This window comes from Elgaria multicarinata, chromosome 1 (genome assembly GCF_023053635.1).
Source record: "Elgaria multicarinata webbii isolate HBS135686 ecotype San Diego chromosome 1, rElgMul1.1.pri, whole genome shotgun sequence".
Lineage (NCBI taxonomy): Eukaryota > Metazoa > Chordata > Lepidosauria > Squamata > Anguidae > Elgaria > Elgaria multicarinata.
Window position 1 is genome coordinate 31,832,202 of NC_086171.1, and position 13,360 is coordinate 31,845,561.

At 47.0% G+C, this 13,360-nt stretch overlaps 1 protein-coding gene across 1 annotated transcript in view; it reads left to right on the top strand.

The window, feature by feature from the left end:
- Nucleotides 1-13,360, top strand: part of PITRM1 (pitrilysin metallopeptidase 1) — a 39,781-nt gene that overhangs the window by 16,677 nt on the left and 9,744 nt on the right. The window contains exons 13-22 of the mRNA XM_063125633.1: nt 12-146; nt 1,089-1,227; nt 2,702-2,818; nt 4,447-4,579; nt 6,941-7,061; nt 8,570-8,646; nt 9,981-10,146; nt 11,366-11,466; nt 12,060-12,180; nt 12,984-13,055. Coding sequence (XP_062981703.1) covers nt 12-146; nt 1,089-1,227; nt 2,702-2,818; nt 4,447-4,579; nt 6,941-7,061; nt 8,570-8,646; nt 9,981-10,146; nt 11,366-11,466; nt 12,060-12,180; nt 12,984-13,055 — 1,182 coding nt within the window. The remainder of the gene's footprint in view (nt 1-11; nt 147-1,088; nt 1,228-2,701; nt 2,819-4,446; nt 4,580-6,940; nt 7,062-8,569; nt 8,647-9,980; nt 10,147-11,365; nt 11,467-12,059; nt 12,181-12,983; nt 13,056-13,360) is intronic.

Genomic DNA, 13,360 nt, shown 5'->3' on the forward strand with positions numbered 1-13,360 from the left:
CACTCCTCCAGTATATCGCCTCCTGCTGGAACCACGAAGGCGACCCCGTCGACCTCTTGAAGGTTGCTGAGAAAGTGGCTCGGTTCAGGCGGTGCCGGGAGGAGGATCCCCAGTTCCTGCAGAAGAAGGTCAAGCAGTACTTCAAGGTAGGGATCCATGACGGCGCGTGTGTGTGCATGTGTGTGTCTTTCGGCCCGGGGGGCAGGTTCCATTTTGGAGAAGCTCGTAGGGGCTGCGCTCCAGTGGTGGGAGGGGCCTAAATGCCAGCAGGTTGTCGTTTAAAGCTCTTATCACCAGCAGCTGAGCCTTAGGAGAGGCAATCTTGACTTTTCAGAATGGGGGAAATTCTGCACAAAAGCCAGGAAATTCCGAAATGGTTAGTGGGGTAGGGAATGGGGAAAGACGGTGGGGCCAGAGGAAGAGTTTGGTCATCTGGGAAATTCAAAGGGGCTGTAATTGGATCCCAGGTGGGCCAGATTGAAGCCACCCTGGAAGGGTGGGGAAAGGAAATAAGTGATAACCCCCACCCCCCGCCCTGTCCCTGCCTGGTAAACGGGAAAGGTTGGGAATGACAGCAGGGCAACTGGGGGGGGGGGGGAGAAGCTGGGGGTGGATCCAATGGAGTGGAAGGAAATGCATGGAGACCTAGGTTTGGGGATGGCCCAATGGGAGCAATCCTATACTGGATGGAGGAAGTGAGGAGACGGGGGCTGGGTTAGGCGCAGTTGCGAGGTGACCCAACAGGGGTCTGCGAAATGGGTGTTTCACAACTGGCTGTGCCCACTGAGGTAGCCATTTTGTGACAGCCCCCAAGACGCTTCCTCAACATTGCAAACGTGCCTACCAGCCCAACGAGGTTGGCCACTCCTGCACAGTTGGTGGACCTGCTCGTGATTTTCTTCCCTCTCCCCCCCCCCCCCCCGCTTTCCATGGCCTGTGGCGCTTGTCCTCGAAACAAAAGCCCCTCCCTCGCCCTCTGTAATGAGATGGTTTAGATGGCGTTGCTACCAATAGCTGAGCGGGATTGGGAGGAAAGAAGACAGAGAAATAATTTTCCCACTGATGGGCGCTTTTCTTCCTGGTTGAAGGATAACCGCCACAGACTGCTGCTCTCCATGAGTCCCGACGCGGCTTTCTATGACAAGCAAGCGGTGACGGAAGCGGCAAAGCTGAAAGAGAAAGTGGAGGCTCTTTCCGAAGAAGAGAAGAAGCAGACGTTTGAGAAAGGCGAGTGTCTCCTGCCTACTCCCGCCCTTTCCTCGACTGGCAGTGAGACCTTTAAGCTAAACGATGCTGGAATGCGGCCCGTGAGGGTTTCTCTGAAATTGAATTAGTCCCTTGGGCTCATAGATCGTAGAATCGTAGAATAGTTGAGCTGGAAGGTGCCTCTAAGGCCATGGAGTGCAACCCCCTGCTCAGAAAGATTCAGCTCCCCAGTTCTAAACACTGGCAAGATCCCTTCTCCTTTTCCTTCTGTGCATTATTATTATTATAATTGTTGTTTCATTTATATCCTGCCTTTTTTCCTCTAAAGGAACCCAAGGTTCCATACATAATCCTCCTCTCTATTTTATCCTCACAACAACAACCCTGTGAGGTAGGCTGGGCTGTGAGTCAGTGACTGGCCCAAAGTCACCCAGGGTGTTTCCATGGCCAAGTGGGGACTAGAACCCGAATCTCCCAACTCCCAGTCCAACATTTTAGCCACTACACCACACTGGATCTCTACTGATTCATCAAAATTTGCAAGGGTGGGGCGGGGGCTGCATTTTTCATTTGGTTTAAAAATCACAGGTAGGTTTTTGGGAAGTGCTTCATGGAGGGATCTTATTTACAGATCCCCGCAGGGCCTTGCCGCATCCTTAACCATTGCCGCGGGACGCGTGTTCCATTTTCTTGCCTGAAGCGGAAGTTCTGGCCCACTATTTACTGGAAAGCCAGTTATATTCCAGTTAAAGGGCACATTATTTGTCTCCATTTCTTGGGTGTATGAAAAACGGTGGTTGAATAGCTATATTTCCTCTTACGAGGATCTAACCAGTTTGTTACTGGTTGCCTTTTTGGCGGCTAAGGTGGCCAGTTTTAGGAAAAAGGAAAACATGTGTTAAATGAGCCATGTAACAGCTTTTAAATCTTGTGGGGGCTCAATAGGAGCATAAACGCTCATTTTATCGAAAAGTATATGTACTTTTGTGTAGTAACCTCACGCACACGATGGGTGATGATGGAATACCACGTTTATTGAGAATACATCCAGGGTTTATATACCATTCTTCTCTCCCCTCTTCTTCTGCTCTTCCTATGTGAGGCAACCCAATTATCACCTTGCTCTTGTATGAGGCAGAAGGTAAACAAGGTAAACAGGACGTTTGGTAACTAGCTCTCTTAACATGTTTGTTCCCGGATTAAGGTGGAAGTCAAAGCATGACTCATTCTCTTAGACAATTAACAATGGCCAATTAACTGGGAGGAAGATTACCACAGAAGCCCGTTTACCCCCCCGGACAGTGTGCTGTCAGCGTGGCGTTTCCAGGCCTATGTGTAATACTTCACTTTTGTCTTTTTGAATATTTTATTACCTCAATGTTAGACTTTTTAAAAGTAATGTTTTAGGATTCATGTATTTTGTTGCCGGAACACTTGACTGCCGTGGGCCCCCGTTGTCAGAACTGGCGATTAACGTTCTGCTTCTGTCTGCTAGGTTTGGAATTGCTGGGCCTGCAGAGCCAGCCTCAAGACACGTCCTGCCTCCCAGCCTTGCAGATTTCAGATATTGAGCCCAGGATTACGTTTACTGAGCTGGAGACGGCGCTTACAGGTTGGAGTAACTGAAGTCTCGTGGGCAAAAGGGATAAAACGCTGGAGTTCGGTTAAGCAAAAAAAAAAGTGGAGCAATCTTTCCCAACCCCGTGGCCTCCAGAAGTGTCGGTCTCCCAACTCCCATCATCCCCAGCCAAGCAGATTCCTTGGCTGTGCTGGTTGGGGGTGACAGGAGTTGTGGAGCAACACTTCTCAAAGGAGTCCACGTTGGGGAAGGCTGATGTAGAGACTGCTGAATGTAGAGAAGCCTTGAGTCGGAATAGCAGCCTGTTTTTAGGGGTTGGAGAGGTTGACATCACGTGGAAATGAAGGCAGACCTCAGCACAGTACAAGTGGGAGCTGCAACAAAATGTTGCAGTGAATAGGAGTGGTCCTCCTACTCAGGGTGCCAGCCATGCCTGCTTCTAGAACATTCCATTCCATTCCCCCTCCCAGTTTTCTGCCCCCTCCCCCCCCCTTCCCCAACAATCACAACTCCGCAATTTGTGGCCAATGAACTTGTTCAATCCTCAGTGGGCTCTTTTATTCCCCACCCCCTTTAACTTTCTTTTGCACTTCTGCAAAGTTTGGGGTTCTCCCAAGCCTTTGGATTCCCTACCTCTTTTGTACGTTTGGTGCCATCTTGGCTATGTAAGGATCCACATTCACTCCTCTTCTTCGAGAAGCAGGTTTGTAAGAGACTTTTGCAGCATGGCACGGTAGACTGGGGTAGCAGAATCCTGGACTGTATCCCTGTGTGTGTGTGTGTGTGTGTGTGTGTGTGTGTGTGTGTGTGTGAAAGAGAGCGAGCGATTTGAAATCCCCTTAATGCGAGGAACCACTCAAATTCATGATCCCACCCCCCACCAGCCACCTTCTCTCTTAAATGGCACAATCTAGAATTCTAGCACTCCTGAGAAAGGAAAAGAGTTTGCCATCTAGCCACTGGAAACAGAGATGCCTATGTAATGGTGTCTTAGTAAGGACACAGAAGCCCTGGAAAACTACAGTTCCCAGGGTGTTTTGCACAGGGAGGGTTCCTGTTGGGTTAGGCTTTAGGGCCCAGTAAACACCTGTAGGTCAAGGAGAAAAGGGAATGGGCGGCTCAGAATGGGTCTAAGCTTGTATATATAAGCCAAGCTGAAAATTCTGCTTCCTTTTCCTATCCTGTTTTTACCTTTACTTTATTAAACTTCTTTAATTCGGTTCCTGGGCTAGATTGCTTTGCCTTTTTGCACCTTCAAAGTTGGTTTTCCCCACATTGCCTAGATTGGGTTAGGCTTACCCGAGCGAGGCACCGAAGGAGGGAAAGACAAGCTAAGTACCTGTCAGACTGTCGTTTTACTGTAGCTGGCTGCCTTTCTCCTGAGTAAATGCGAGGCAGAGGCGAGGGCCTGCCTGCTCTCCTGGTGAACTAGCTGATTTAGATGGGAAATGGAGGGAAACTAGAAGGGCATGTAGCGGAGTGAGCTACCTTGCAGGGTTGGCGCTGCCACAGCCAGTGCATGAACTTGACATGATTATGGCCTGAAACCTGGTGAAGCCAACATATAACGGCTGAGTCCGCAGCCTCTGTTGGTCAAGATTGCATCGGTTAAGACTTACATCATAACTTGATGCTCCGGACTGCTTCTCTTTGGTCTCTAGCTGAGGATGTTCCCGTCCAGTACTGTGCGCAGCCCACCAATGGCATGGTGTATTTCCGAGCTGTTTCCAGCCTCAACACCCTCCCGGAAGAGCTCCGTCCTTACGTTCCCCTCTTCTGCAATGTCATCACCAAGTAAGCAAGTTTTGTGTTCGGGGCTGTTGAGCCAAATCAGGGTGATACCTGTATTAGGCCGACCAAAAGATCACGAAACATGTGCAAGCCCTTCATTGGGCACCACGTTATAAAAGGCAGGTGTCTGTTTAAGAGACCTGTGGACCTCGAAAGCTTGCACATTTTTGTGATGTTTGGTTGGCCGAATAAAGGCATTACACTAATGGGGGATTTAGAATTTTACTTATGGTCAACGCAGCTACCTTTGCCTTTTGCTCTAGAAAAGACTGATAATGGGCCCTTTCCAGAAACCTCCGTACCCCTTGTTTGTTTTGGGGTGATGAGATGGCGCAAATTAGCTTAGTTTGGGACACCAGTTTGGGCACATGTTGTGAACGTCATTCCTCTAAATGGCATCGCTGTCGATCTTACTCAAGTTCTCAGCAACTTAACTGACTTTGATAGTGCATTATGACGAATGGTTCAACTCACGGTGGGGACCGATCCTCCAGCAGAGGTGCCAGATGTTTAAGGTTGAAGACTCTGAGGGTTCAAAGTTCCAGAGAGGAGAGGATTGTGCTGAACCTGATGTGCTTCCCTCCTTGCGATTGAGGTTTAGTGAAACCTGAACTGCTCTGCTACTCATCAGAGCAGCAGGGAACATATGGGGTAGGCATCCTGATGTGCTCGGTGTGTTTTGGACTACAATTCCCAGACCATGGGCTATGTTGACTGCGGCTTTGGGGAGTTGTAGTCCTAAGGGTCTGGAGGACACCAGGTTGTCTTCCCCTAATCCAACCACAGCGCTTTCCTTTTCTCCGCCCGCCCCCAAAATCTGGTTTTAAGCTGGAGTCTCCTAACGCCACTGTTACATTAGTGCTCTAATACAACGATCTTCAACTGGTCCGCCTTGGACTCCCAGCCTGCCACATGGGACCACGTTCACAATTTTCTCCATGCCCAATGTGGTGGCAGCAAATTTTCCGTGACCCATCTGGACTGATCTTGCCACCCATTTGGGGGTCGCGATCCAGCAGTTACACACAGACCTTTACAGGCGCAGAAATGCGCTTGAGCCCAGCTGGAGTGTGTGAGCCTTCTGTGGGCTTTCTGAAGAGGTGGCTGCCGCCGAGTTAGGGAGCAAGCTTTAAGAAAGGGAAGGTTGTTAGAAACAACAACAACAACAACATGAAAAGGAGCTGCAGAGGTGGTGTTTGTGCAATCTGTGCACCTCGTCCATACAACTGTGGGAATTTGAAGATCAGGAGTGACTTCAGCTGCACCGGGAACTGCTCTCAATCCATTGAGGATTTCTGGAAGGTGGAAGCCGCAAGGGAGATATGACAACTTCTCTGTGAATTGCAGAAGACCCCGGGCAGGTGCATGCATGCATGTTTTCCCCCCCCACACACTTCATGCAAAGCTTGTGCAAAGTGTCTCTTGCTTGAATGCATCTCTCGTGCTGATTCTGCCTTTTGCCAGAAACCCTTGACAAAAGTGAGATATCCCTCCCCACGGCTTTGTTTTCTGCAATTCATTGAGGACATTCCGGGGAACTTTTGGGGCTGGCTGGCTGTGGGAGGAGGAGGGGCTTTTGCCATACCAATTTTTTTTGAGTCCTGACCGAAGATGATGAACTTTGGCTAAGTGCCATGATCTCTTATGGCAAGGAGCTACAGACTGAATTATGCACATGTTGTGGCGTTACCCCACAATTGATTAGATTGTAAATGTCTGGATTAGTATGTCTGGTAAGTAGGGAACGTTAGAACTGAGTGGGTGTGGTTTATGAGGTAATAGGTGGGGTGGGGAAGAGGAGTATATAAGGAATATATTGGGAGCTTTTGTAGTTAGTAGAGTTTGGGTTTTCTTGTGTGTGTTTTGTAAAGTAAGAAGTGTTTAGATTCTAGGGATTTAGGATTGGTGTAAAGAGAGAGAATTGCTTGGGGTATGGAGAGTTTAGATTGGGCAGGATTGAAAGTATTACATTTTTATTTAAAGCTTTTAAATAACAATAAACTTGTTATTATTTTGTTAGCTACCAAATCCCACGCGTCAGCTTGGCATTATTTACCTGCCTTACCGTTATTAAACACCCACCCCAGAATATACCCACAGTATATTTAGAGCAGATCCTGTATAAAACCTGTTTCCCTCATAGCTAGGGTAAGGTTTTATTTAACCCTCCCTCAGGTTTTCAAGTGGTGGCGCTTGGCCTGAGAAGGGTTTATGCGACGGGCCTAGTGTGAGGGTTTGTTACATCGCACACGTGTAGGGCAAATTGTGCAAAATTAAATGTATGGAGAAGCATCCGATTTTGTGGGGCCGGAGTCCACGTGACCCATGGAGAAACCCAGCTTCTTCTTTCTCTCCCTCTTGCAGAATGGGTTGCGGGGCTCTCAGTTACAGAGAGCAGGCTCAAGAAATAGATCTGAAAACGGGCGGCCTTTCTGTCGGCCCTCATATCACTGCGGACGACTCCCATCTAGACATCTATGAACAAGTAAGTCAGCTTCCAGTTAGCTGGCAGTAATTTTCTTTTAACGCCAGTGCTGTGTTGACTAGTCCCGCTTGGAGTAGAGCCATTGTCATGAACAGGACTTAATTTAGACTAAGATAAGGTACAACCCATTGGCTACGACCCCGGGGGATGTAATGCTTCACTTGCTCCAGATCAGATGTAAACCTGGTTCAGGATTTGATAAGGTTGTTGCTTTAATTTGACAATCGCTCATACGTATCGTTCTAATGTGGCAGTTAGTCAAGACATCTTAAAATGGAATTTATTGCAAGACTTATCATAGTGGAATGATTTAAATGAGTGTACTAATCAGGAAATGTTGTGTCTGACTTGAATTCAGGAACAGCCTTAGGCAAACCACTTTCTGTCTGTGTGTGTGTGTCTCGCAGCCTTCACAATCTTTCCATCTGTAATACTGAGATAATAACTCTGATCCACTTTACAGGTTTTTTGTTGTGTTTTAATTTTTATTTTTATTTTTTAAAAAAGTATTCAGTAATTTTTTCAATACACAACAGCCCTTCTTCAACCAAATAATCAGAAATCAGAAAAGAAGCAGAGGGGGAGGGATATTAATGAAACCATGAACATTTAAATAATACAAAAAGGGTCAGCAGTCGCAATATCATAAAGACAAAATGATTGATATACCAGCCACGGTTCACGTTGCATTTTGCTTCTTTTAAAAATCTATTTTAATGTGTTTTTATTCTGTTTTTGTTTTATTTTATCTTGTACACTGCTCTGAAATTTTGAATGGGGAGCGGTATATAAATATTGTAAATCAATCAATAATAAATCAATATACATCTGGAAGTCTTAAACAGATCTTCTTGAGCTGTCTACCAATCAGCTGAAAACACATTCTTGTATTTTTGTCCTCTAGCCAGGCGTAAATTACTTGTCAATTTTTCAGTTAGAGCAATTCTCCAAACTGTTTTAAGCCAATTATCCAGTGTGGCTCCGGTATTTTTTGTAAGAATTACTTAGATATTGCAATTTTAAACACAGCAATTGCAATATCAACCTATTAGTGTAGCACAGCCTTCTCAAACCGGGTGCCCTCCAGGTGGCTGAGATGACGACTCCCAGGATTCTGGACTATATGCCATGCTGGCTGGGGCAGGTGGGAGTTGAAGTCCAATACAAGCTTGTAACCGGGTTTTCTGTTACAAGACTTAGTTGGTAATTTTGTTAAAAGAACACACATTCTTACAACATACCTTACTTAAGTCAATCAGATGGGTATGTCATATTGGGCCTGTTCAGACAACACACTAAGCCATGGTTAGTCTGCTAACCCTTTTGCAGCAAATGTTTAGCGAGCGTTTTTAAACCACAGTTATGTAGTCGCCATGGTTAGGAATGGTTCACACAACACGCTAAGCCATAATGTTCAGCTCCAAACGCTTAACCAACATGGTTTAGTGTGTTTGAACAGGGCCAATGTTTTTCCCAGTGACCTGATCTTCTTTCTTTCTTTTCCTTAGGGTGTAGTCTTCACCTCTCTGTGCCTGGATAGGAATCTACCTGACATGATGCACATCTGGAGCGAAATATTCAACAAGTACAGTATATGGGGGGGGGCATCATTCCTTCCTTTGTTGCAGATGTTCACTTCCTTGAGAGATGTCTTGCTTTTTACACAGGCCATAAATCTTGGAGACATTCAAACCAGAACAATACCCCCTAATCTGTCTGCTTTTACTTCGTATCAGTTCACATAGGAATAACTCCATCAGGCTTATAGTCTTATAAAGACATGGCCTTTTGTCTTAAGTACAATTGGCACATTAACAGAAGCAGATTTGACAGTGACTTTTGGGGTCCTTTTGTACATGCCCTTGATATTCTATCCTGATGCATCGAGTAGTGGGATTCACGGTAAGGTCTCTAAACCTCAGGCCTGTGGGCCAAATCCAGACCTCCTCCTCCTGGCCCCTCAACCTGATTGCTGATTATTTGGTAGTTTACTAGTTTTGCATGTGTTTGTCTCTCCCCCACCCCATTCTTAAAAGTCTAATATACCCTTCCAAAGGCTTAAATACTACCCGTAAGAGATTTAAGCTAAATATGCTAGTTTTTAGGCCCCACTCACTAATGGAGTGTGGCCTCCGAGAACTTCTCTGAATGAATTTGGCACTCAGGCTGAAAGAGGTTCATCACACCTGCCATGGTGGGTCACATGCTCTGTGTGGGGCTACCCATGTGTGTGGTTTGGAAGGTGCAGCTTGTGTAGAACGCAGCAGCTAGGGTGCTCACCGGGACGCCTAGCTCTGCCCACGTAAAACCTGTGCTAAAAGTACTGCACTGGCTGCCTGTTAGCTACCGAGCCACATACAAGGTCATGCTATTATCCTACAAAGCCCTAAACAACTTGGGACCAGCATACCTAGCAGACCGCCTTCCCTTATACACGCCCAGACGACATTTACGGTTGTCTGAGGAGGTCCTGCTCGCCATTCCAAGACGAGCAGAATGTCGCCATGAAGAACCTCGACGGCGGGCCTTCTCTGTAGCGGCACCCGTTCTCTGGAAAACCCTCCCTCGTGCGGTTCAGGAGGCGGAAAATATAACATCTTTCAAACACCTGAAAACGCATCTTTTTAGACAAGTTTTCCTTGGATTCTAACTTTTTGTGGTTTTATATGAGTTTTTTTAAAAAATTAAAGTTTTAAGTTCTGACTTTTGTATATTGTGGCTTTAATTGAAAACTGCCCAGAGTGCCTTGGCTGTTGGGCGGTATAAATATGTAATAAATAAATAAAGTGGAAGGTGTTGGTCTTGGGGCTACATGAGTTTTAAGCCTTTCCAGTGCTTTACTCCTGTGAACTGTCTGTAACTGCATGGCTTATTTTTTTTCTCTCCCTCTCCTTTCCTCTTTCCTGATTCTCTCTGCAGCCCCCATTTTGAAGAGGAGGAACATTTCAAAGTCCTGGTGAAGATGACGGCTCAAGAGTTGTCGAACGCAATTCCCGACTCTGGGCACCTGTACGCCTCGATTAGAGCCAGCAGAACCCTGACCCCAGCAGGAGAATTGCAAGAACTGTTCAATGGCATGGAGCAGGTAAAATGAAGGGAGATGTAGGAACGTAGGGAGTGGCCTGATTCCAGGTCAGACTATGGCCCCGTTCAGAAGACACCTTAAACCATGGCTTTAACCACGGTGAATAAAGTTTTTTGCTTTATTCACCGTGGTTAAAGCCATGGTTTAAGGTGTCTTCTGAACACGGCCTGACTTTCTGGCTTAACCACCATGGTTAAAGCCGTGGTTTAAGGTGTCTTCTGAATGGGCCCATTTTGTCTGCCTAGCCCAGTGCTGTCTTATTCTCACTGGAAGCAGCTGTCTGGGTATCAGGCAGAGAGGTCTTTTTCTTGCCTGCTGTCTGATCTGTTGAACTGGAGATGCAGGGAATTGAACCTGAGACCTTGTGCGTGCAAAGCAGCCATTCTACCCCTGAGCTATGGCTCCTGTACTGGCTCTGTGCAGCATCTGTCCTTCGGGTAACATCAGACACTCTGGGTCACCCAGGAGGAGGAGTGCACAATGTGGTTCTCTGTGCTACAACAGCATTCCCCCAGGTTCTGACAGGGGAGAAGATGCTGGCTTGGGAAGGTAATTTCAGAGTAAACTGAGACCTCACATAGTCTCCAGTCAATCTAATTGGGGGAAATGTAATTGCCCACATCGTCCACCAGTCGGCGTCCTGCAACGGTTATGTCCGTTCCTGGATCTGTGAACGGTGCACTTAAAAGCACGGCAGGAAATGTTTTCCTCATTGACCTTGGTGCTGAGCAAGTTTCCTGGTGGTTAAGAAACTGGGCAACTCATCAGGATGCGTCTCGCTTGTGTCTGGCTTGCTGGGGGGTGCTGGGAGTTATGGCAAAATACATCTGCAGGACGCCAATTTAGGGAAAACTGTTATGGGTTTTATAACAAGATATATGTGAATCGCTTTAAACAGTCTAAAACTTTAGAGAATCCAAAAACACAATCTTATGCATGCTTATGCAGAAGAAACTCCTACACCTTCCAGCATTCCTCAGCCAGCACCTAAACATGCATAGGATTGTACCCTAATGTACTGTGTAAATGCTTAGTAGAAATACTATGTTCAGATCTAGCATGAACGCTCTACCCTCCTTGGACGCTGCTATCTCAATCGGTTTCAGTAGTGCCACTTTTGCCAGCAGCAGGAAGAATGCGTCCAGGATCTTAGACTCTTGTCTTTTAGGGGCTCGATCTGCATGTGTTTTAATATTAATTGACACTGAATTCTATTCAGGTGAAATTGATGAAGCGCATTGCTGAAATGTCCGATATCAGGCCCGTGCTCCGCAAATTGCCGCGCATCAAGAAACACCTCTTAAATAGCGACAACTTGCGGTAAGATTCTAGTTGTGTTTGCTTGACCATAACTGATGTTTGACGGGAGTTGATTTCTGAACCCTTGGCCTGTTTTCTCTCTGAATTTCTAGTAACATATATGTCAGGGCTGCAGAACCTGAAAGCTAGAGGTCGTACCCGGCCCACCTTGGAGAAACGGGGTCCATGGTGGGGGTGACCTTTGCCCCCACCCCCACCCATTTTTTTGGCAGAGGGTGCTTTTCCTCTCCCTATTAAAACCAACTAACAGATCACTCCATTGGCTTTAATATGGAGTCAGAGAGATGGATGGAAGGAAGGAGGGGCGGGGGAGGAAGGAGGGGAGCCACAGAGGAGAAAAGAGCCAGAGTGAGTAGCATACACACACACACATCACTACAGATAAGGGGGGGCGCCCCAATATTTTTTGTGATTGGCTCCTCACTCCCCTATAGCAGCTAATTTGTGGTGGTGCTCAGGGCACTTTTTCCCAAATGCCAGATACGTCCACTGGCCCGAAAAGGTTGGAGACCCGCCGATGTAAAAGAGAACGCCTTGTTTCGTGCAAATGTCCCTTTTTGTGTGCAACTAGATGCACTGTTTTTCCTGCATAGCTGTTCGGTGAATGCCACGCCTCAGCAGATGCCGAATGCTGTGAAAGCCATCGAAACATTTACAAAGGGCCTGGCCAGGAGCAAAAAGGAACGGAAGCCCGTTCGTCCGCATGTGATCGAGGTAAGGGGGGAGACTTGGTTAAAATATAAGATACTTTGACAACAAGCGATTCTGATCTTTCCATCCTTATGCAAATAGAAACCGGTTGCAGGATGCCCAGAGAGCATTAGTTATAGGGCAGATTAGAAATGGACTAGAGAAATAATATGAATAACATGTTTCTCTGCATCTTGCCCTAATAGCACCTTTAGTGGGATGGGGGTTTAGATCAAGACCATGATGGAGGAGAAAAAGTACGGCGTCCTTTCGTGTAGTATTACTGCTCTGATCAACTACTGAGCTTTCCTGCAGCTGTTTTAAAGTCCGAGGACAGGGAAGACTGGGAGAGACGATCGTGGCTTTCCTGTACCGCTTCTGCTTTGGCTGCTCCCATCGCCTACAGCAGCCTTTGCTCACCTGGCACCCTCCAGGTGTGTTGGACTACATGCTGGCTGAGGCATGCTGGGAGTTGTGGTCCCAACACACCCAGAGGGCACCAGGTGGGGGAAAGCTGGCCTGCAAACAAAGCCGGACAACTTAATGACCCCCTCCCAGATGTTTTGGCCTACCACTCCCATTAGCTCTAGCCAGCATTGCCAATGTTGACGGATGATGGGATTTGTAAGCCAAAGCCTTGGAGGGCCACAGCTGGCCCACAACCTAATCCTCATTGATCTTGGAGTATTCTCGGCATTAATGCTGGCAGCACATCTCTCTGGGCCTGAGGGTCAGAGGTCTGGTGCGAAAGGAACGCTCCGGGGAAGGAGGACTCACGACTCAACCGGCTGGATTTCCACCCATTCAACGACATCTTGTATTTGTAGAAACCTTCGGACGCTAAAGCTGCTGGCAGTGAGGCTCTCGCCTGCTCCCTGATCACGAGGAAGCTCATCACGGTGAGTCTGGTTTATGTGGCTTGAGTTGGTTTTCTCCATTACTCCGCAGACTGGTTCCATGAATTGGCCGTCTCGGAAATAAGTCTTATGAAGTATGGGGTAATTTCCCACAATCCATGAAGCCGTGATGGCTAGCATCCAAGGTGGATTTGATTTAAATCAATTTGATTTAAATCGTGATTTAAATCACGATTTAAATCACTACTCAGAAAGACTCGAATTAATTGTGTGACTTCTCCCCCCCCACACCTAAAATAAAGTGCACTCTTCCTCGCTATATTTTACACAACTCAGAGTTACCAAAG